Source organism: Molothrus aeneus, chromosome 8 (genome assembly GCF_037042795.1).
Source record: "Molothrus aeneus isolate 106 chromosome 8, BPBGC_Maene_1.0, whole genome shotgun sequence".
NCBI classification, from domain to species: domain Eukaryota; kingdom Metazoa; phylum Chordata; class Aves; order Passeriformes; family Icteridae; genus Molothrus; species Molothrus aeneus.
Window position 1 is genome coordinate 18,326,998 of NC_089653.1, and position 23,618 is coordinate 18,350,615.

Below are 23,618 nucleotides of genomic sequence, written 5' to 3' on the forward strand. Positions count from 1 at the left end.
ACAGTTGGGGTAGCTGAGGTATAAGGGAGAGGACCTGCCTCAGTGGCAAAGCCGGGGCTGGAATCCAGATTTATTGTGTGGTTTACTGCTTTGCTCTGCCAAAGCCCAGATGAGTTGTGTAGCACATGCATACATCTCATGGAAGAGAGCTTGTTTATGCAGTTGCAGTGTAGTAATGTTCTTCTCCAGGAGCAGGTTGATTTGCCATTAAATTGGACAAGAGTCAGTGACTGAGAATGTTTCCATATTTCTAAACTCTACCTCCAACAGTTAAAACTGTCAGTGTCTAATTTCTTGGGAGTTGACTGGTAAGAGGTGTAAATAACACAGTATATTTATCTCACCTCAGCATGGACAAAGCAACTGAACTCATGTGGCAGCTGGAGGAGTCACCTGACAATGCAGGACAGCAGGAGCAGAGCCCTGATGGTGGAGACACAGCAGAAGTGCTGGAGCAGCCTGCACACAGCAAGGATGAGCAACCACACAGCAAGGATGAGCTACCCCAGAGCTGTACCCTCCTGTGGGAGACTCTGGGCAAACAGTTTGTAGAATATGAACAAGTGGCTCCATTTCTCATCCCAGAGGAGCAACAGAGAAGGCTGCTAGAATTTCTTCCCCTCTTCTTAAAGGTTTGTTCTCTTTATTGCCTTTGGTGCAGATGACAATTTGAGTTTCTTTTGCTTTATCCATTCTGTGGTCACCTAAACAGCCAGTGTAGTTAATTGAAGCAGGATCCCTCTAGGTGATAATTTTTTACTCCATTGGGAGCCTCCCTTCCAGCGTGGCAGCACCAAAAGGCCTTGGCTCTGTGTGAGCCCTGCTCAGCAATGACAGCAACATCTGTTATCAGCCCTGTGTGCAGCACAAATCCAAAACAGCCCCATTGAAACCAGACCAGCCTCCACCCCAGACCAAACCAGCATACTTACTCTCGAAGGTCCATGGAAAACATACATCCTTAATGCTTCTAGGAAATTATTCATCCCAATGAACAGGCCTTGCTATAGAAGATTACCTCTCTAAACTGCTTCCTCCTGTCTTCATAAGAAATGTATTGCAGGCTCTATGTGAAATTCTTCCATTGAGGTTTTCCTGCCTCAAATTTACAATTACAACTGAAATTCTTAGATCTCAAAGTTTCTAAGTTCTATTAGAGCTTTAGTTTTTGAATACCATGTAGTGAGCATGAAATAAACAAGTTATGGTGAGATGAGATTATATACAACATCTTTATATTTACTGAGTCTTAACTAAGTATGAAAAACAAGGATGCCTTTAATGAGCTGATAATTTTTGGAATGAAATTTTCAAAGAACTGGGAAAGCAGAACAAGGGTGATAAAAGTTATAAAATCTTGAAGTCTTTGGAATTAAAAATTGGGCCACATAGCAGAAAATTCTCCCATGTCACGATAAATAAGCAAATAAATTTTAGTACTAGTACTTTAGGGTCAAAGGACAGTTGTTCCCAGGAGGCAAGATGAGTATTGCTGAGGGACTGGCAATGTTGTACGTATGCATGTGCATCAAGTGTTTCCTTCTTGTAGGGCTGAACTTCATAAGCCTTAAGATTGTAAAATCCTGATCTTGAATGTCAGTAATGCTTGGAAAAAGGGGCTTTTAAATTCTCAAAGGAAACTTTTCTACTGAATATATTCATAATGGAGAAGTGAATTTTTCATTAGCTTAACACTTGATTTTATTCCCTAGGTATGACATTCTTCCTCTCCTCTTCTCTTCGTTATGCTAGTGGAGCTTTGCGCTGCCTTGTAGGCTCTTAGGTCCAGAAGTGTGACTAGAGCATTTTGGCTTTGCATCATTCATTTAAGAGTACATTCTGGAGGATCTTTGCATTTAGCTTTTAGTCATCATGTCCTTCCCCACATGACTTTTACTCCCTTCATATGCCAGCCTTCTGCTGGCTTGGGGAAATGCGTCTCAGTTTGAGTGGTGCACATTGTGAAGTTCTTAGAGAAACTACCCCGTTTAACAATGGGCTCTGAGTGAGACCTCTCCCTCCTTGGAAGATTTTTCTCTTGCCTTTACTTTCCTGTTCTGATCATGCAGATGCCAATGCATCTCTGTCTTTTTGTTTCAGTGCTTTAGCTCTCGCTCGGGTGGAGAGAGGGGTCACCAAGCAGGAGACACCGGGGGTGCGGGGGCTCGTTACTCACTGCTGCTCCTTGACGTAGAAGGAGAAGGTGTGGGAGGGAAATGTCAGCCATCTGCTCGTGATTCAGGCCTGGGCTGGGAGTCATTTTACTGTGCCTTCTGTATCTTCCCTCTTGGTGCCTCAAAGTATCAGAACGTTCTATTACATGGCTGGTTGTGAGCTAGTGTCTCTCTGTGAACCCTGGAATAGGAAGGGCAGATGGGAACAGCAGACACAGGGAACTTGTGGCAGAATCTTAAATATGTAGAAACAGGTTTAAGAGGAAGAAAGAAAATCAGATTACTTTGATACCGTATTATTTGAGTTTCCCCTAAAGGCAGACTTCCTACAATGGAGTCAGGTTGATATGCTCCCAGATACAGATCTTCTGTAGGCTCAGACATGAATATGAAATTAATTAAGTCTGTTCCTAACGGACAGTGTTTTCTAAAGATGGGTGTTTGGCCCTCAGGAAGAGCACTGACAAAATCAAATCAGAACATTAGTGGCCTGTTTTGTAGGGAGATGGACTAGTAGCACTGCTATGAACATTTGATTACAGCTCTCTGCTGTGTATGGTCTGAGCTTCTAAAACTTATCCTGCTCATTCTGTTAGCAGAAGAGTGAGTATAGCAAGGCCTTTCTAAAGTATAAAGAGGATGTTCTTCTTTGAGGAAGAGGGGCAGAAATCTTGCACTGCTTTCTTCTGAAAAAGGGCATAGCTTAATGACAAACATAGTGTATTTTTAAGTGACTGTATGTTTCTTGTCATTGTGTTTGCCCAGCTTGCTTCTGCTCTTTATAGATATTCCCTCCTTTCTGCATCAGAGGTGGATGAATTGGTGGACCTTGCTTCTGCAACTGTGTCTCTGAAAGTAACTTAGGGTCAAAATCTGAAAAAAAAATAGTTTGCTTTTAATATTATTGACTGATTGATGAAAATTAATAATAGGCACACTGCAATTGCATTTCACTTTTTTAGCACAGATTTTGGGTGTATTTTACTTATTGACTGTGGTAAGATGAAGTAAAAAGTAGATGCTTGCCTGATTACTGAGAGGTGACTGACACTTTGTCCACAAGCTGACATCTGTGATGAAAGAAAAAAATTGAAAGCCATGGTAGGGAAGGGAATAGTATTTGTGGAGAACGTTCATTTACAAAAAGTTGCACTGACTTCTTGGCAGAAAGTACTATGGGATGTCTGATCCAATTTTTTTTAGGAAGACATATGTAGTTTTTCTGCCTTTAATTATTGGGGCTTACAGTGTGGTATTTGAGAGCCTCTAAAAGGAGGAGACTTTTGTAAAGAAAAATTTTCAAGGTTGCTGAGGACAGAGTTATCTCAGACTGGTCTTTCAAGGTGAATGCTGAGCTTTTGCTAATACATAAATGTGTGCATCATCAGAGGTTTTATAGAAAAGAATTGGCACCTGGTTCTTGAAGGCTGTTGGGTGCAATAGTATTAGTCTTCTGGAATATTTTCTTTATTGATGTTGATTTTTTTCCCCCAAAGGTAGGGCTAAGAAACATAAGAAGGGTTTGTTTGTCAGACTCAAGGAATCAGCAAGTCTTCCTGTTGTTTATCTAGTAAATTTTGTACTTAATTGCTTGTCCATTCTTGAACAAGGGAGTTATTAACCTATTTATAAAATTGTTTATAAACTTGTCTATAATTTTGTGTTTATTCAGGGTGTTTGTCATATTTTGAAAGGGGCTAGCATATAATTTTTGATACAACTAATTAGTGACACAGGGCATGATCAACATTTACATTGTTTGGATGGTATTCAGTGTAGACAATACTGTAAAAGCTCTCTAGTAGGTGCATTGCATGATTCAAAAAGTAGCTCCAGTTTGACTTCTCTATCCTTAGTGTCATATTCCTGCCTGTCTGAGAAATACTGTTTAATGGATTATACTGACTAGGGATGGAATTTTATAGAGGAATGTTAGCCTTATGCTCCTTTATTTATGTTTATTTGTTTTTGTCAACCTACCAAAGACATGATGTGTCAGAGACTTAACAGTTGCACCTGGATTTCAGGCCTGGGAACAGTCTGCTGGAGAAATTGTATTCCCCAACCTTCAGCTGTTAGCCAGCGAGGTTTCCAACCTTCTGACTAAAGAAATTAAGAGGAACCTCAATGGAAAACCTGCAGGTAAAGATCCCATACAATTTCCATTGCATCCAGTTATTCTGGAAATGTGTCTTTCAGTTGTACTCTGTGTTGGAAATAAAGGGGGAGCAGGAAAATGCTGTGTAGCAAGCCAGATATTTTGGTGGGTATGAGCTAGCACTGATTTGAGGTGGTTGCACTGAGGATTTGGCCTTGTATGCCATGCTGATCTTTAGTTTGGAACTTCTGTAGCTGAAAGTTTGTAATGTATAATGCAGGTAAGAGTGAAAGAGTAGGTTACATACTATTCTGAAGAGCTTTCTTAAATGAGAAAAACACTGCTAGCCACACATGGTTTTCCTGGTGGCTGTTGTACATTCCTTGTGCTGTCAGCTGCCAGGCCTCATGAACTGAGCTGGTATTCTTGGTGAAATTTTTCAGTTTGAAACATGTAGTTTACATGAACTGAGCTTGATGCTGAATCAAAATAATTTTGTTTTTCTGTTTACTTTAGTGGACTCCTGCTACTGTAATTTTGTTAAATTTGTCAGATCTGTGATAGATAAATGCATAATGCATAGATAAAGCATAAATGCAGCATTTTCATCTTTCACTAAGGAATTAAACTTTAATGTTTTTGTGATAACAGAAGAAGCTCGTCTGGCCTTGGAGCAATTGCTGAAGCAGAAAGGGGAAGCAGGAGATGGCCATTTGCTCCTGAAAGCAGTCTATCTGCTCTCACAGACTGACTTGGTAAGGGAAAGTATCACAAAGCATGCTTTCCTTTTTATTTCAGAGAAACTGTGTAGGTACAGTAGAACACCCAAGTCTCAGTATTTGCATTATCCCTAATATTTTGAGCTTGAGCATGCCCCAGGTATACAGTTAAAGGACACACCACCAGGTTTGTAGGCCAGACTTTTCTAAAAGGTAGAAGTAACCATTTTGTGCTTTCTGAAGCCTTTTTAGTTTTGGTTATCAGACAGCTGGTTTTCCTAGTGTTTCACTTCTTATCCTTCCCCCCCCCCATTGTGTATCTTTTTGTGTATTTATCAGTCTAGTTTACATAGAAAAAAAGATAAATAGTAAGAATCTGTCTGGTGGTTGACTTTACTTTTCAATCCTGATAGTCTCTCACTTCAACATGTTTCACACACTCTACTTGTACAGCCATCCCAAATGCAGACTGGCATCAGGAGTACAGCCTGCTGGTGGCATCTGTGGTGTGTTTATCCATGACATTTAGTTGAACAGTTTGTGTTAGTCTTTCTTGTTCAAAGACACACAAAAATAAAATCTTACTGTCAGATTATAGTGGATATGTTCTGTATCATAAGGAGCTCTATAAAATTATAAATATATCTAGTCACTACATGAAGTTTCTGATGAGACTTGTGTTTTTCACAGATTTAAGACATTGCCATTTTTTGTAGCACACATACCCACAAAACTTCATATCACAAACCTCATTCTTCTGTTAGTTTGGTGCTGATTTTTGTTATGACTACTCTGTGCCAAGCACACATACTGGGACTTCTCTGGAAGTTCTATGCAGCCATAGTGAAGATGAGAGGAAAATAAGTACTGAGAAACACTGTGAAGAAACTGCCACTTGCATTTATAAAGCCTGTACTTAGAAGTGTATGCGGTTATTCAATATGTTAAAAAAGCGAAGGCATAATAGGTAAACTGCTGCTATCCTGAGTCAAGAGGGAGTGGAGAATTCATACTTTCAGCATACCAGCCTCTCTAGCTGCAGGGTGTCCTGGAAAGTATTGGTAAAGGGGACACTGTCTGTCCCTGGCCTTGCTGTTGGTCCAGCTGCTGGGTAGTTTGCAGGCTGGTGCTTCACTGACTGCAGGTCTCTGTATGCATGACAGAGTACTGCCAAAGCTGTACTTCAGCCTGGAGCAAGAAGTCCTGGGAGCAGCCACAGCAACACAAAGTGTGTTTAATTCTGCCAATGGATTTCACAGCCATGCTATGTGACTGCCAGTCTTGTGTGCCCTAGAGCACCCATGAGGGTAAAATGCCCAAGTGGGTCTTTCATCTGCCATGACTATTCTCAGTGTGTAGGAACACAAGGAAACTGTGGTCAGCTTCTGGAGGAGCTGATTGTATTTTTCTTCTTAGAGGACTATGTGGAACATTATTGGATCTGGACTCCCAGCTGCTCTGATGCAGTGCCTGTACCTTTTCTTTACTGTCCCTCTGAAGAAAACCAGTGATGACAGGGAGACAAGTGAGGATGATGTTCAAACCCAGGAAATGCTTGTTAAGGTGAGATGTGCATTTGGGGGTTTATTTGCCCTGGGTACTCAGATGTTCACTTAGGCTCCTAGTTGTTCATTTGATTCAAACTGCCAAAAAATATGTAAGCTTGGACAGCAAAATGTTGAATAAGCATCAGGAGCCACATAAAAACTATCTGATATTTTTTACTAAACAAAACAACATGACTTTAACTGGGAAAATCCATTAAGGATATCGTAGTGGTAGTTTTACTTCTTCATTTCACTGCATCCTTTCTCCTGGCATTAGTATCAAATTTATCATCTCCTTCCCCAATGGCTTTTTCTTCATCCCCTGGGCATCTCCAGAGGTGTTTATTGTAGCTGATATTTGTTTGCTTTTCAGATAATGCTTAACATGTACAAAGAGGAACAAGGCATAGAGGAACTGCTGGCAGCTGATAAGCTTCAGTCATTAATTATAGCAACTTCTTCTCTGTGGGACCAGTGCAGCCACTCCTGGAAAGTACCTACAGGCTGTGTGCTAAGAACAATTTCAAAGGCTCAGACCAAAAACAGCATTGTGTATCTACAAGGTTTGGCTTCTTCTTTCCCCATCGCTCCCCTGAGAATGAATTACCAAAAAGAGTTTCCTCAGGATAGATTACATCATCTGTAATCTCCTTTACATCATCCAGTAGTCAGCTGCAAAGCATGGGCTTATGACTTAGTAGAGAGGAGCTTTATTTAGTACTGATAGTCATCTGGAAGCTGAAGGATCTTTAACATAAAAAAACCCCTCCAAATTACAGGCAAGAGCCAATCCCACTTAATCACCCTGACATGGGCAAGAGGAAGATTTTCTTAAGTTGTGTGACTCAGTCTGTGGGTCTGAGCCTCATGAACACTAAATACAAGGCTGGGGTCAGAGTAATGGTATCTTTTGGGACAACAACATGGTTGGTTAAGCCCTCTCTTCTTCCTAGGCTTTTTTAGTTCAAGTAATTTTTTTTTTCTTATTAAGAAGTGCAAAGGCCACAAGTCTCAATTTCTTAGAAGTGAAAAATTAGTTTTATAATGCACAAAATACCATCAGTATTCCATGTCATGGAGTAAATGCATATAGATATTTTTATATTTTAAATCAAAAGACTTGGCTTCCTGAGTGAGATGGAAAGAACTATTTGGGCATTTTGAAACTACCCTGGAAGGACTGGCCATGAGATTAGACAAGAAAACTAGGCTTCATTTCTCAAAGCAAAATGTGTGTACCCCATTGTATATGCTTAATTGAGCAAAGAATGAATCTGTGAACTCTGCACAGGATGTGTGATTGACTTAGTATGAGACAGTTTAATCTCTTAGTCTCTGCTTACCTTGTGCTCAGACAGCTAAATTCAGTATACATCAATTTTGGTGAGTTGGGGGATTGAAAGCTTATACTCCTGAGATTAAATCAGTTTCTGGTAGTAAAGCAAAGAAATGTATGCCTATTTTAAAGCCAGCAATGCTTCTGAAATTAGTAGGATATTCATATATCTTTTCTTTTTAGAAAAATAGTTATCTGACTCCTATTCTAATGGGAAATAACTTCAATTTTTTTTGATTTTTGTTACTAACTTTAAATTTGTTTGACTGTCAGTTCTTAAATACCTGCTGGGTTTTTTTTTTTCACAGCTGTTGACTGCATTAAAATAGCTGTTCAGAATCTCTTTACACTGGCTGATACTCTACCTGCTTATGATGTGTGTGAAGCTTCCAGCATTGTGTTGTGTTTTGTGAAAGATTCTTATCCTGTATCATCAGCTTTATTAACAGAGTTTGAAAATAATGATGGCTACCAGCTCCTGCTAAAAATTTTACTCAGGTAAGAGAGGTTTCTAGTAGGCTTCTAGAGCATGGTAAAGCTTAATTTTCAGAATGAATAGTGGTCTCTTAAAATATGAATCACACAGGTAACTCTGTGTGGATGCAAAGCATTGCTATATTAGGAAGGGAAGCAGTGCATAAGTTTTACTACTTTAGCCATAACAGAAGGAGAATAGTATAGGGGAAGTTAGTTTGCAGGTGGGATGGGGACTTTTTGAACACAAGACAAAGGTTTTTATCAATTAGTATTACAGAGGATGTAGGTCAGAGGCTTTTGTCTCAGTTATGGTGAGCTTTTAATCCAGGAATACAGTCAGCTAGGGAGGGAAACACTATCTCCTTGCTGTGCAAAAACAAGGAAACAAAACCCATCCAAACTGAAATCTGAGATGTTTACATTCTTCAGAACCCAGATGAGCATAAACACATCAGGAAAAATCCCCACTAGTTATCCCAGTCCAAAGTGCAAAGCAGAATCTGTTACTCTCCTTGTCACCTTGTGTTGTTGCACCAGGCTGAGTTTCTTTAATATCATCAGATATTAAAGAAAGAGCATTTCCAGATGTTTTTGTTTCCATTCTGGATTTTCCTCTTCTTGTAGTATTCATCCAACATTTGTGAAGACTTTGGTCCCTGAACAACGACTAGGGTGGGGAGGGTATTTTGTAATTTGGATCTAGAGGATTGTAAATTGAATCATGAAGTCAAAGATATCTGTGAGTCACTATGCCAGTTCATGATTTTTGAATGGCACAAAATTATTAACTTATGATTGGGGAAAAAAATGTTTTTCTGGCAGTGTTTTCTTTAGTTACCGAGACTGTCTAGATTTCCCTTGTAAATAAACTGCATTGAGATGCATATTTCTGATTAAATTCTAGCTATTTTAGGGCAGGAAACATAGAATCCTTTTCCATAAGGGCTAAGACTGTCCCCATCCTATTCAACTGATGTAACTAGGCTGAAGAGGCAGAAATAATAGATGCTCAGGGCTTCAGATTAGTCTTCATTCCCAGCATATGCTGGTATAAAGGGATATAGGGAGAGTTCTTTCCAGAAGGTTTCGTGTGAGCAGGTACCCTCTTCTCTGATAGTTAGAACTTTTTCTTCAGATAAAAAGAATCTTGCTAATAGCATTCTTTGAAACAGAGCATTTGCTCTTTTTTCTTTTTCATGTTTAGGTTAAATCAGAATATTTTGTTGTTTTCTCCAGAGATTTTTTCTAACCTAACTGTATCAGTCTATTTCTCTGCCACTAACCCACACCCAGATTATGCAGTTTTCCTTAAGAATTGACCCATCTTAGAACTACAGAATAAGATGATGTGCTAAACAGCTCTCTGTCCTTTGACAGACTGTCAGTTCAGTCTATGAACCATGGCAAATCAGGGATTACATTTCAAACTATTTCCTTACTTAGGAGAGACCTGCCATCTTCATGTCTGATTCACAAAGTTCAGGAAATAGGTTTTTCTGTTCCTCAGGAATGAGATTTTTGTTATTTATCTCAGTTATCAAGTTTCTTATCTTGCCAACCCATATGTATGTCCACCTTTTTATATGAAGGGTGTTTTAATTATTTGAATTCTCATAAAGTTTAAATTTTTATCCCCTAAATCAGACTTGTTTTGAGTTAGCTTTTTTTTTTTTTAGGACACATAATAGGACTAAGTTAAAACATTTGTCTTCCTTTTGTTAACAAGACTCTTTCAGTGTCACTTCAGTTTCCTTCAGTCTGTAGGTTTTGCTCTGATTCAGTGTGCCACCATGGTGTGGGTTATTCTGTGTAGCTCCCATGTACTCTGTGCCTGATGCTGTATCCAAAGTGTTGCATAATTAAGGCATGAACATATGACTGTCCTGAGTTTTGTTCCTAGATGCGAGGGTTTGCAGCCAAATGAAGGAGACCCCTATCTGGATGAGATCTTGGACATGCTGACTTGCCTTACAACCTGTGGAAAAACTGAACTGAAAGTTTCTGGCAATATTGTGCACCCACAATTGCCACATTTTGATTTTGAACGGACGCAGTCTTCTGGTATGGTCTATATTTGAGTGTGTGTGTAAATATATTTATATATGCACATGTGGCTGGGTAGGGGGGTCATAGGAAAATGAAACTCTATTAATTTTTTGTCTTAATACGGAGGAAAGGAGTATGATGTGGTGTCTTCAGATCCATGCGTCAGTGCTGCAGGAGCCTGAATGCCACCTACATCAAACTGAAATGACCATGTTAGCTCTAGCATCTCATCCAAGCTCAAGAATATTCCTCCCAGTCACATCCCTCATGTCTGTTGCTCTCATTTCCACTTTTAGATGATCTAACATTACAATTAGGATGCTTGCAGACTTAAATGACACTCATGTAAAAATGATCTCACCTGGGTTTTTTTCCACACAGGAATGACAGTGAAAAACCTCCAGCCTTTCCAGGTGCTGCAATCCATTTTCCAGAGAAGCAATGATCAGCACCTGTGTGGAAGAATCTTGTCAGCAATTGGTACCATATGGGCTTGGGACAGAGTGAATTTCTTTCTTCTGGAATGGACACTGCAACCTATCAACCAATTCACTGACATCATTCACTTCAAACCACACCCAGTCCAAGTCCAGTTCTTCAGACTGGTGGAGTCCATAGTCCTGGACCTGTCCTATGTTCCCCATGAGATTTTGAAGAAGGTTCAGTATTTGATAAAGGAGAACATAGTGCCATTTTGCACCTTAACAGCTCTCCAGTGCCTTCTCAGCATGACCCAGAAGGACCTGTTGTTTAGTGACATTTTCCGTGACTCTGGGCTCTTAGGCCTATTGCTGGCACTCTTGAGGAAGGAAGCCAAGATCTTGAGGAAATCAGGTACAATTTAATGCCACTCACAATGACCATTGAAGCAGGCAGATCAATAGGAATAAATAATCTTTTTCTACAGTAAATTTATGTATTTTTTTAGACTAAGTAGCTAGATTTTGTCTTCAAGCCAGTTGGCCTAAATTTGGCACACAAGCTGGGTCCTCTCTGAAATCTTTGTTTATTTTTCTGCTCATTAGACTAAATAGCTCTGGGATTTTCTTTGCTGGTGTATGTTGAATTTTTCTGCGTGGCACCCTTCAGCCCACACTTTTAAACAGGTCTTAATTTGGGGTTCTCTAGAATGCAAACTTGAGATTGGAGCAAGAAAAATACTTCCTTCCATTTCTTGTATATTGTAACATAACTTTTAATATGCTGACAGCTGGAACTCATCTGCCTAACCCTAAAGAAGGCACTGAGAAGGAATTAAATGTTGTGATGCTGGAAATGGTGGCTGCCCTTACAGCAAGGTCTGTGAGGAACACGGGTAAGGAAATACACATGACTGTGTTACCCTTGAGATATTTGGTGGTAAGTGGCCATGGTCTTAAGGAGCACAAACAAATTTTCTGAATTTTGTGCTTCAGTCAAAAATGGAGGAAAAAAGCAAGAAGTGTAGGGATAACTGTGTTACATTAGAAGGAAGTGTGACAAAGGTATTCTCATCCTGAATTATAAGCTTTGCCCCAGTAGTCAGCTTGTTTCCTTCATCCATGTGCATACTCCTGAAGTGTTTATATAGGATGCACCAACCTAGCTTGTGGAAAAAAAGTGTGTGTACTTGACTCTTGTGTATCATTTGTTCCAGATTTTCTGCCATACTATCTGTTATTTGAAATCTTGATTGGATCAGCGCATGCTGAGGAAAACTCCTATATGTGTGTTATACCTAAGAATCTTATACCTGTTTGTAGGGCATCTTGTGGAACACAGTAGCACAGGAGTAAATGCTACTGAATACAGGAATCCACTCGATTCCCTCTGGAACCCTAGAATCCTCATGTTTGCAGCATCTTGCATGGTGTAAATACTTTTTCAGAAACTATCAAAAAGTTCCCTTCCTAAATGAAAGAGATGCTTAAGCTGAAACTAAGGTGTCTTTTCCTTTTCATTCATTATTGTATGAATTCAATCTGTCATCTCTGATGATTGGAAGTCATGGTCATCCAGTCATTTAATCCCTAATTGTTCTTGTGCCATTCAGTTTGTGTCATCTTTAGCTTAACCAGCTGCTCTTCTCACCTGTCCTGCTTATTTGTAGAAATGAGGCACTTCACACCAACACTGAAAATCTGCCTGTAAAAATTACAAGCAAAGGGTAGTTTAACTAAAAAATGATAATGTGTTTGTCCCTAGTTATTCTGAAGGACTATGGAATGGTGCCATATATCAAGATATTTTTGGATGATGAGTGCTACAGGAGTGCTACTCTCAGCATCTTGGAGCAGTTATCAGTCATCAATTATGAAGAATATATGAGCATTATTATTGGGGCCCTCTGTTCTTCCACTCAATGGGAACTGCACCTGAAACTAGATCTTCTGAAGGTAACTAATGTGGCTTTCACTTGGGCATTGTTTTCTTGGGAACTATCTGTTTTCAAGATGTAAGAGCAGAGGAAGGAGCCATAAGCTAGCTCTAGATTATGGTGACTTGGGCACTTGGATTTTTAGCAATGCCTGTGTCGTCAATACCTTCACTCAGTATCAGATTACAAAGTATTTTGAAGGCATAAATAGTAATGCAAGGGAGAAAAATGGAAATGCTAAAGGCACAGTTGTATGGGCAGGCCTATGTAAGGTGCCAGAGAAAGGAGAAACAAATGTGAATGAAAGTGGATTTGCAGAGAGAGGATGCAAGATGCGAAGCAGCAAGATTGGAAGAGCCAGGAAAGGCATGAGACAAACAGCTTCATTCTGATAAGTTTCCAAGGTCGAAACTTTGCTGTCCTTAATTTTGTCATTTCTCACAAACACAAGTGTAAACACATGTAAACACATGTAAAAATAGATGAGGCAATGGAAAGGAAGAATTTTATGGATGTTTGGAGGAAGAAACTACAACTAGTCATAGCCTCTATTGACCCCAGAGTGTCTGACCCCTAAGCAGTGAAACAGAGGAGAGAATCACAGTGCTTTATTTTGGTTTATAGGTCATAGACATCCAGTTGAAAAGCAGCACTGTTGTAAGCACTGATTTTACAATTTCTTTCTACCTTCTCTGTCAAGTGTGAATGCAATTCACTTTTCTGTGCAATATAACAACTGCTTCTGTAACAAAAGAACCATGTTATTAAAAAAAATTAAAAGGATGAAGTTTATAGCTTTGATTTGAAATAGTAAACTTTAACAATACCTGTGGAAAAGTTGAGTATGGTGTCCAAACTAATATGAAAATAAATGCAACTTCAGTGTCTAATTTTGACAAATGATAACTGTGTTAAAGTATAATGTAAGCAAATGAATTTATTTTCTTTATCCTCTGGGACTATGATTGTGTTACACACAAATTCAGATTGATTTGCTAATGTATATTTAGCTGTTAAAGCCTGAGCCCAAATGCAATTAGCACTGCCGTATTCCAGTGTGGCACGTGGACAATTATGAGGAATAACAAATAATGGAATGTGCAAAATAAATTCTGTTAGCAGTAACTGAGTTAGGGGGTTTCCAGCAGACATCAGTTTTATAGATTCAAGACAGAGGAATACTAACTCATAGGTGATTAAATTCTAACTGAGTTAAAGCTGGAGGAAATGTGTTTACTGCTGACCTACTCTGGAATGTGTTAAAGCCATCCTGATAACTTCAACTCTAAGTTATTAAATTTACTCCCTGTTCAGAAGTCTCTGCCTGGTTTGATACATTATCATACAAAATTGAATGACAGTAATAGAGTGCCCCCTCCCCCTTCAGTTCTCACAACCCATTCTCACAGTCCCAGGTCCTGTTAAAGGCAAATATATTTCTGTTAAAAACTGTTCCTCCTCAGGAGGTTGTGAAGTAAAGCTTTTCCATTGGATATCTCTCAGGGAGATCTATATGTGAAATTAACCCTTTCCAATGTGCAAAGGTATAGCATCAAATTTGAAAAGTCCCTGTACAAAATGAATTGTGCAACACCCCAAAAACTTGGGATCAATTATATTTAAGTGCAGTAGACTGTTTCCTTGCAAGCTCCTTTTTCTCACCAATTTTAGTTCCACAGTTCTTAATAACTTTTCCAGATTTGTTTTAAAATGGCAAGCCCATAACATTCAGAATTGGAAAATAGTTTTTAAGTTATTTTTATATATGTGTTATATTGTCAAGTGGCATTCACTTATAACCTGCTTTAAGCCTATTGAAGTTAGATAAAATCTAATGACTTCATTGTCTTGAGATCTTACTTTTTATGGCTTTTTTTCCTCTAAAGTGTTGTGCAAACTTGAAAAATACTTTAGCTGAGAAAAAATATTCTTTTCTTTCTTAATGAAGAGAGTCTGCTGCTTGCAATATTCTTTGTGCCATCCCATGTCACTGGTTTTTTTGAAAAGGACCTTCTCTGTCATATGAGCAAAAGTCTAGTGTGGGTTCTCATGTGCATTCAGGGCTGCAGGAACAGTTGTCTGTAGAGAGCTGTCCCTTCCTGCCCGTTTCCATGTGAAGGTATTTACAATTTAATCTTTACTTCCATTTATCTAGGGCAAAAGCAGGTTTCTTGAGAGAGTCTGAGAAGACTGGTAAAAGAAAAGCCAAAGATATGAAACTACCTCTGGCCAAACTGACAAGGATTTGTAAAGCAGGAAATTTGCTTTCTTTGCTTCCTCCTGTGAGCACAGTTCTGTACCTGTTAGGCTGACTGCTTTAGTGCTCCTAAAGGTGCATTCAAGAGCTGGTTGTATGATTCATTGGGTATATGGGGAAAGGGAGGAGAAGTTGTGCAGTGATGACCTTTATTTTGACCACCTTCCCCTTCCCCCTCAAAGAGTGAAATTTTGGTGAAAGAATTTTTGTGCGAACTTGTAATTTTAAAGTATTCTAAAGCTTCTTTTCCCCTTGATTTAACTGCTTTTTTTTTTTTTAATTTTTGTTCTTCCCAATATTTGTAGTCACTCTTGAGGGTACTGGAGAGTCCCAAGAGCCATTCAGCTTTCAGAACCTGCAGTGGATTCAATGGGCTCCTGTCCCTCCTCTCAGACATGGAAGGTGCACTGCAGGACCCTCCATCTGGGCAGTGGGCAGCAGTTGGACAGAATTGCAAACTGGAGCTGGTTTTCTGTGCTCTTCAGGGGATAACAGCAGCCCTGCACCTAGACCCTGTCAACAGCACCTTCTTCCAGAGGAATGGCCTCTTTGAAAAGATGGCAGAGGATCTCGGATCACTTGGATGCTTCTGGACAGAAGGGGAAAAGCAAATTCCTGTGAGCCTTGAGAAGACAAGGACATTTGCAGAATTCTTGGATGCAGCATTCTGTTCTTCTCAACCTCTCCCAGAATGGCTAAAAAACTGCATTTGGATTCTGAATTTTCTTGATCACATGGTCAAAGGAACCCTCCATCAGGAAAGCTACTTTAAGGAGAGGAAGCCAGAGATGGAAGAAGCAAGAGGTGATGAGGAGGCACCCCAAGCTCAAGAAGAGCATCCTGTTCCTTTCAAAAGACCAGGCAACAAATTACCTGCCTCTGCCTATATGCTATGGGGGAACCCTGAAGAGAAGTAAGCCTTTATTTACTACAGGAAATAGAGTACTAAAGATGATATGTGCATTTTATATGGTAATAAACTGAGGGAAGGTGTGATATAACCTGCCAAGAGTAAGCAAATCAGTTCAATCCCAACTCCCAGGCAGTAGAAATCAATGCTTTTGGAAAGGTAAATGATGGAAAAATTGGGAAAAATGATTTAGTGCAGCAGTGGGACACACAGCCCCAAGAGCTGCAGAGTTTATGTTGAAGATTCTGACACCTGCAAACTGGGAGCAGGAATGGAGTCTTAGAAGAAGGTTGCTGGGACTTAAGTCTTGTGCTTAGTCACAGCTTGAACCTGCTCTGATCAATTTTGACTTTTTCAATTATGTGGTGACCTGCTTCCAGTCACTCGATACATTGAAAATAAAAGTTACACTAAGGTATTTTAAATGCTCCCTCATGCATGTATGTCCAAGCCCATGTGTCTCATTTATTCATGCTGAAGTAGAGAAAATTGGAAAAGGTAGAGTCATACTGCCTACCTCATTGAATAAATGTTTATGTCAAAACATATATCGTTGGTAGGAAGGGAAGACTATACCAGGAATCAGTATAGCAGGCAGCTGGAAATCAGTTCTGAATCTCCTGCATTTTGTAACTCAGGAGATTTTTCTGTCCATTCATTTTCTTCTAGGTTTATCTTGAATATCAATCCTTTTACCAAATTTGTTTCTGGTTGGAGTTATGCTTAAAAAGGCTAAGTTGATAAGTGTGAGATTTCTTCAACCCTCACTGTAGATTATTGCAAAGTCATCTCCCAAGTTAAAGACCAAGACATGATGTCTGCCTCTCATAGCAGCAGCCACTGAAGTCAGCAGAGCTCTTTTCCCTGAGTACTGAAGCAGGCTGAATAAGCATTTCTGGTTATATTTATACTTGTTTGAAGCAAGTGAAAGAACATGTGGTGGATTTCTCTGTTCCCTGTGACTTTAAAGTAGTCATGGATATGTTTGCTCTTTAAATTACACTGGATGTTTCTGAGTAGCACTCAGTGTTAGGGAGAAGACTTGATAGCTCAGGAGGAATAAATGCTCTTTTCCAAGCAGATCTTCCTAGCCTGATTTGGGAGAATGTGGGTCCCTGTGCATAGAGTACATAGAGGGTGGTAGTTGTGTGAAGTACACTGTCTGTTGTATGGGATGTTAAGGGAGAAAGAGTAGGTTGTGGCAATGCTGGGAGGGGTGGGGTTCTTTCTTTCTGAAGTTACTAGGTCTGAAATGAAGAAATGAGCAAGGCTTCCTATCTCCTAGTGTTGTTTTGCCTGCTGAGATGTGATACTGTGCAGTAACTGAATACCACTTGTGGAGATACTAAACTGGGACCCTTTCAGTTCACAGTGTCTGTCTGATTTGGGATTGTTTGTTCTGGGATGTGAAGGCACAAAAGGAAGTCAGATCAGCTAGGGGAGGTTGGAGACTGTCCATGACAAATGTATGCAAACACAAAAGAGGAACATGTACTGGAAAGCTGACAGTCTTCAAGATATGCAGCCTGTATCCTTTTCCACCAGTAAATTTTATGAAAATAAAAATAAGAAATCCCATAGTTTCTGCAAGCCTGTTGTTCCCCTAATGCAGCTTCCTCTTAGCTATAATCCACACTCACACTTCCCCCTGAAAGTTTTCAGGCAGCAGCTTGAAAGGAGGAACTTGAATGCAGTCAGTGTAGATGGCCTGTGATGCCCCATCTTGTAACACATATTTAATATTCCCAAGGAGGCAGGGAAAGGAAGTCATCCTGCAGGAGCCTGTGCCTAATACAAAGCAAAGTTAGGATTTTAATGCTGGATAATATTCTAGCCCCTTCCACTGTTCTGTGGTCAATGATGCTGCAAACTTCTGGGAATAGACTCTGTCCTTCCCATCTCAAAACCAGCCCTCTGTGTTCTTGCTCCTGCAGTAATGTTTGAAACACCTTTTGTGGCAGATGGGGTCTCTGGTTTTCCTTTTGTTCCTCGTGATTAGACATAGCCTGCTGCAAGCTGTGTTAACTGAGGCTGATCTCTTTGGGAGGGAAGCCCTTCTTTGTGCCCACCCAAGCAGCATGGCTGCTGCAGCTGCTGTTGCCACAGACAGATCACTGTGCTAATGGCTCTTCAGGTTCTTTGTGACATCTCATTTTGTACCCAAAACCTCTTATTTATCTTATTTAAGTAGCACCAGTGGAGAGCAGATTTGCCGTTCACACCATGAAGCTGGTGAGATAGATGGAGTGGAATCACAGGGCTGATTGGATAGCCCTGGGGCAGGAGTGGCAGAGATGGGCTGTTTGCAGAGGTGAGGGAGCAGGAACAGGAACACAGCTTTTGTACCAAGGCCATAAAATGAGGACCACAGAGAAGGCTGGAGATAAGGCTTATGTAATATTCTTAAACCCTTCCTGAGCCTTGTTGCTCTTCTCTGCACACACTCCAGCACCCTGAGGTCCTTGTAGTGAGAGGCCCAGAAGTGGACACAGCACTCGAGGTGTAGCCTCACCTGTGCCAGGGTGAGGTACAGGGGTAGAATCACTCCCCTGCTCCTGCTGGCCACACTGCTGTTGATGCAGGCCAGGATGCCATTGGCCTTATTGGCCACCTGGGCACACTCTGGCTCACCTGGGCATGGGCCAGCATGCCAAGTTTGTTTCCAGCCAGGCAGCTTTCCAACTGTGGTTTTGTCCCTGTTGATTCTAGTGAGCCTGGATTTCTCTCTTTTAAAGTCGTGTGGGTTTTCTCAGGGAAATAGGAGGAGACTGTATTTTCAGTGCACTTTTTTCTGTGACATTTCAAAACTTGCCCACATTCATGTTAAGTACAGGTCTGTATCCACACTGAAACCACTGCAGTAGCAACTCTTTATACCAGACCTGATTTTGATTTGTTGCACAGAAAATACTGCAAATGAGTAATTAATTTGAAATTATCCTTCTTGAGGGTGCAGTAAAAGTTATTTGTCACTGTGTGGCAGTGTGCTACACACTACTCCCTGTTCTGCTGTATCAGATGAGCCTTTTTGGGAGTGGCTAAACAAACATGTTTATTGCAGTCTTTTCACCCACCTTTACGTCCCTTGTAAAACTTTTTTTTTATGCTTACTCTTATCCTTGTACCTTGTGTTTTATACAGTTCATAAAGCATATTATGCTTTATTTTGTCAGTCTAATTACAGCCATTAGATGTTGCCTTTGCTTTTCTTGTGAGATCTGCTTGGGACAGATGTTTCTGACAGTGCACATCACAACTCCAGTTAAGAGGTGCACCCAGAAATTCTGATGCTACTCTAAACAGGATGAGCTTGTAGTTGCTAAACTAGAGCTTTTGCTGTGCTGTGGGTTCATTTTTGAGATATATCTGACCTCTAGCCTGCATCATGGGATTAGCAGATCTTCTCTGTGATGTTTCTGATTCCTCAGTTCCTTCCTGTGCCTGAACATAAAAAGGTCATAAGTGGCAAAAATGAAAACTGGTGGGAAAGCAGATATTCAATTTTACTACTTTAGACAAATTCTAGTGTTGGAAGGGGAGGATGGCATACTGATTTCATCAAGACTGTCTCATCTTTGCCTATTTCCATTTTATCTTAAAGTACTAAGGTTACTGTATAAACCAAGTTATAAACTTCGAGAAAATAAAAGGATAACATTGGTTGTGGACTGATGCATCAGTGATTGGTCTGGTTGTCTGTTTTCTGTTCTGCAAATACCTTCAAAGGCAAAATTTGCTTAAAGAGGCTGTCTCACATCTTTGAATGTGCAGGTCCTTGAAATGTCAGCTCATGAGCAGGTGACGTCCTGTCTTTGTTACTCAGGAGGCATCCAGCTGTTCTGGTAATTTGTGTTGTTTGCTTAGTTTCCAATGCTGAGCCTGGTTGTTACTGGGAGGATTTAATGCTGTGCTCTGCTGGAACATGGTTAGAACCTCTTTGCTGTTCTAATGATAATTATGATGTGTCTTTTTACTGCAGGTTGGAAGTGAGAGACTGCACCATTGTACATCCAGGCGCTGTCTGTGTCATGGTGAGGTTGTTGCCAAGGCTGTACAAAGAAGGATATGCTCAGGTGAGTCTGAACATATGAAAAAGCCATCTAAACAGTGTCTTCTACTTTTCTGTAACTTTGTTTCCAGGAATTGCTTAGTCTTTGCAAATGTGGCAGTACTAAAATTTACCTAAAACGCTGCCAGGAGGAACAGCACAAATTTCACTGAGTCAGTAGATTAAGAACAATGAAGACTTTTGGCTGTCAGTTTGCCAAAGCATTTCTGTGCCTGCCTGATGCAGTATATGGATTTTGGTCCCAGAATACTTATTGCAAAGCCATAATGTAGAAGCGCCTTGAAAACTGTTTTAAGTATAGCCAACAGACCAAGCAACCAGAACAGTCTGACCCTTCAGACCTAATGGTCCATAAACATTTAATGTAGCTTAGGTGTTTTTCTTTGTCAAACCATCCTGATATATATACACACCCACTCTGAATAAATATACGGCCTATATTGTATTGGCTGTTTGGTCTAACATACTTGAATGCAGTCAAAGTACATATGAAGGGACTGAAATAAAACCAGGTTGTTCATCCAGAGCTCTGAAAGGAACAAATAACTGCTGGCACATTCCAACTCTTGTTTATTGGAATCAAGCCACCAGCTAGTGAAATTTTGTTAATTACATTAATTAAATTCTGAAAAACAAGTAGAAGGGTTAATTGGATGAGAGTGTCATTGAGAAATTGGAATTGGCTCCAGGACTTGAGCTCTGTAAGGAGAGCCTCTGAGATCCACAGTAGATGGCAGTGTTCTTAAAAGTATGAAGGACTAGAGCACAAATTCCAGTTATGTATTTAAGTATGCTCATATTTTCTTTTTTTTCTCACTCCTTTTTTCTTAGTCAAGAAGATATTATTATTGGTAGTGTTTTAGTATTTCTGTTGTGAATATGATTACCTCAGGTAAAATTGGACCACTATTACGCAAAGTCCTGAGTCAAACCCTACCTACCTAGGAATTAATAAATGTCTTGAGGAGTTCTCATAAAATAACCTGCAGAAAAGGTTAAAGGAAAAATAGAATTTTCCTGGCTATTTCTATTGAAAAATCATTGAATGAGAGAGAGAATGAATAGACTATTTCAGAGCTTGGGGAGCTCACTGATGCTGCCAGGTAGAGCCATAAAAGGCTGGACTTTATTAGCTTTAATCGTAACAAATATCACTGCATGAATCCTTGTGCCAGGAGATTCTGCTTGGAACACAGGAGTCAGGTAAGATCTGATGCAAAAGGTTTAACCTCAGTGGCGGGCGAAGGGGAGCTACACGCTAGAAGGAAAATAACTGAAGGAATTACTCTTTGGGTAGGTACATTCTGTCCCAAACTGGTTACTATTTCTTTTTTTAGTGCTACAGTATTAAACAGCTAGATGAGATGAAATAATGGCTTTGTGAATGTACTGCACAATTTCAAAAAAAGTCTTAAGGGACTTCTTGCTCTGAATTTAAAACTGAATCAAAAAGTACCCTTTTTAGGAGCAAATGTGGAGAAGAAGAGACAATAATTCATCTCTTTCTGCTTGTTTTAGTGCCATGATAGATACTTTAGGTCCAAGTGTCTGAGAGTAATCTGGAAAAATCTTCAAATCAGTTCAGGTCATGTGCGATTCCTTTGCTTTCACAGAATTAGCAACAAGAAAGCACTGCTTTTACAGAAACTTAAATGGAACTCAATAAAATTTCTGTACTTTCAATTCTGACCCTCAGAAATAATATCAATTTCCTGCCAAGTTTTCAGCTTCTCAGTGACCTTTGTCAGACCCAAGAAATGATGGGCTGAAGCAATGTTGAGCCTGTCAGTGTAGAAAACCCAGTAGCAGACAGTAAAACAGGTGATTTTGCACTTTAGCCATTTCTTATACTTTCTGGAATGATAGTTAAGAGCTGAGGAGAATAGATTTGTGGATGTATATTCTTGCCATTGCTAAGCATGAGAAAAAAATAATTTGAATTTCATGGGTCCAGAAACTTGCTTAAAAATTTTAAACTGACCAAGAGGTTTGAGTCTGTAAGCAGTCTTCGAGTCAGTAAATAGTATTTAGAGGACATTGCTCATGTTCATGCCTATGACTGAAACTAAGCCAGTTTCCATCAGACTCTGTGTTGTTTGACCACATACAAGATAGATTTTCCTTTCATTAATACGTTGTCTGTTCAGTGATGAAAGATAGCCTTGCACATGTTTCAAACACTTTGTAAATTGAGACAGGTTCGCATCCACTTCAGATATGTGGCCCAGGATATTCACAATTTTCAAGGTATTTTCTACCTTGAAAAGAAAGAACTTTGCTCTCAGACACATGTTATCCTTGACTGAAATTTTAAGATTCCAAAGTGTCATGGCAAATCTTTCCCATTTGTAATGTCAGATAAAGAGATCGTCTAGATCTGACAAGGGTGGGTAAGGGAAAGGAAAGAACTTCTGAGAAGAGAATAAAAGCTTGTTTCAGTTCTGTCTCATCATCCTGGCAGGTTTCTTCTGAATACAGACAAAAAATAATTGGCACACAATTCATCATGTAAATTATTTATATTTTTGCTAAGTAATACTATTGCTTCCACAGCTGGATTTTTCCTTTTTGTTTTCATTCATGTCTCTTGTATAATGAGCTGCTGTCATATTCACTGTTGTTAAATCAACATCAATAAGGATTTTGCATTTTTTAAAAAGGCACTTATCCCTGTTTTAAATTTAGGCTAAATTACTTGTTCTCCCTTTAGATGTTAAAAAAGTAAAATTTTTCAAGTATTTCTGCACACACAATTATTGCTATTTTGTTCTTCAATCTAAGGAAATTTCATCCTTTTGAAGTGAATGCACAGTGACAAAAGTTCATCATTTTTGCTTATCTTGAAAATAGCATAATAACCCTGAAGATGAATAACAGTGAATTAAATTCAGGTACCAAGTTTTGAAACTATGGGCTCTTAGGAGAAAGAATCTGGGAAGTACTTAAGCAGATTGGGCAAATTGCTAGGTGACATTTGCCCTTAAAACTCTAATCTGAGGCAGAGCTCAGCTGTGTTCTAACTGCAACTTCAATATCCTGATTCAAGGTGCAAGTAATAAGTGTTAAGAAAATCAATCCATGCATACAGAAATATACAGCATGGTTTCTTGGCCACCTTTAATATTTCCACTAAAATCTCATTTTACTGGAACAAAAATCCATGAAAACAGCTCATTTTATTCAAAACAAAGCAATATTGTTATTGACAGAGCTGCTAGGCTAATGAAAACAATCAATCTTTTTGTACACCATTATGCTTTTATTGCATTTATTTTGGAATAAACCAGTTGCTTCACTTAGTCAAGACCTGTGCCATTCTCTGTTTAGTGTTATTTATACATACTTTCCTGCATATAGTCAGAAATGAAGTAAAATGTTAATTAAAAGATTTAAAAGAATCTTTATGTGGGAGAATCTTTAATGTGGAACTTGTAAACACCCTGTAATAATGTAGTTTAGTCTGGTGGACACTTTCTGTATGTAATGCGATGCACAGTGAAACTGATGTCCCTGGCAATGAATATTCCTTCAGAGAGAAGAAAGTGTTACCCAAAGAACTCACCCTTAGGAAATGTTATACAAAGAACACACCCTTCAGATATGACAAATTTAGTTGAATTTGCAAAACC

The 23,618-nt window shown here is 39.5% G+C and overlaps 1 protein-coding gene across 1 annotated transcript in view; it reads left to right on the forward strand.

Annotated features, from left to right (window-relative positions):
* Window positions 1-350: 350 nt before the first annotated feature.
* WDFY4 (WDFY family member 4) overlaps window positions 351-23,618 on the forward strand; it is a 109,318-nt gene continuing 86,050 nt past the window's right edge. Inside the window, exons 1-12 of the mRNA XM_066554477.1 lie at window positions 351-632; window positions 4,202-4,316; window positions 4,924-5,027; window positions 6,408-6,554; window positions 6,912-7,101; window positions 8,183-8,372; window positions 10,252-10,412; window positions 10,779-11,231; window positions 11,608-11,712; window positions 12,582-12,772; window positions 15,316-15,923; window positions 19,900-19,993. Coding sequence (XP_066410574.1) covers window positions 351-632; window positions 4,202-4,316; window positions 4,924-5,027; window positions 6,408-6,554; window positions 6,912-7,101; window positions 8,183-8,372; window positions 10,252-10,412; window positions 10,779-11,231; window positions 11,608-11,712; window positions 12,582-12,772; window positions 15,316-15,923; window positions 19,900-19,993 — 2,640 coding nt within the window. The remainder of the gene's footprint in view (window positions 633-4,201; window positions 4,317-4,923; window positions 5,028-6,407; window positions 6,555-6,911; window positions 7,102-8,182; window positions 8,373-10,251; window positions 10,413-10,778; window positions 11,232-11,607; window positions 11,713-12,581; window positions 12,773-15,315; window positions 15,924-19,899; window positions 19,994-23,618) is intronic.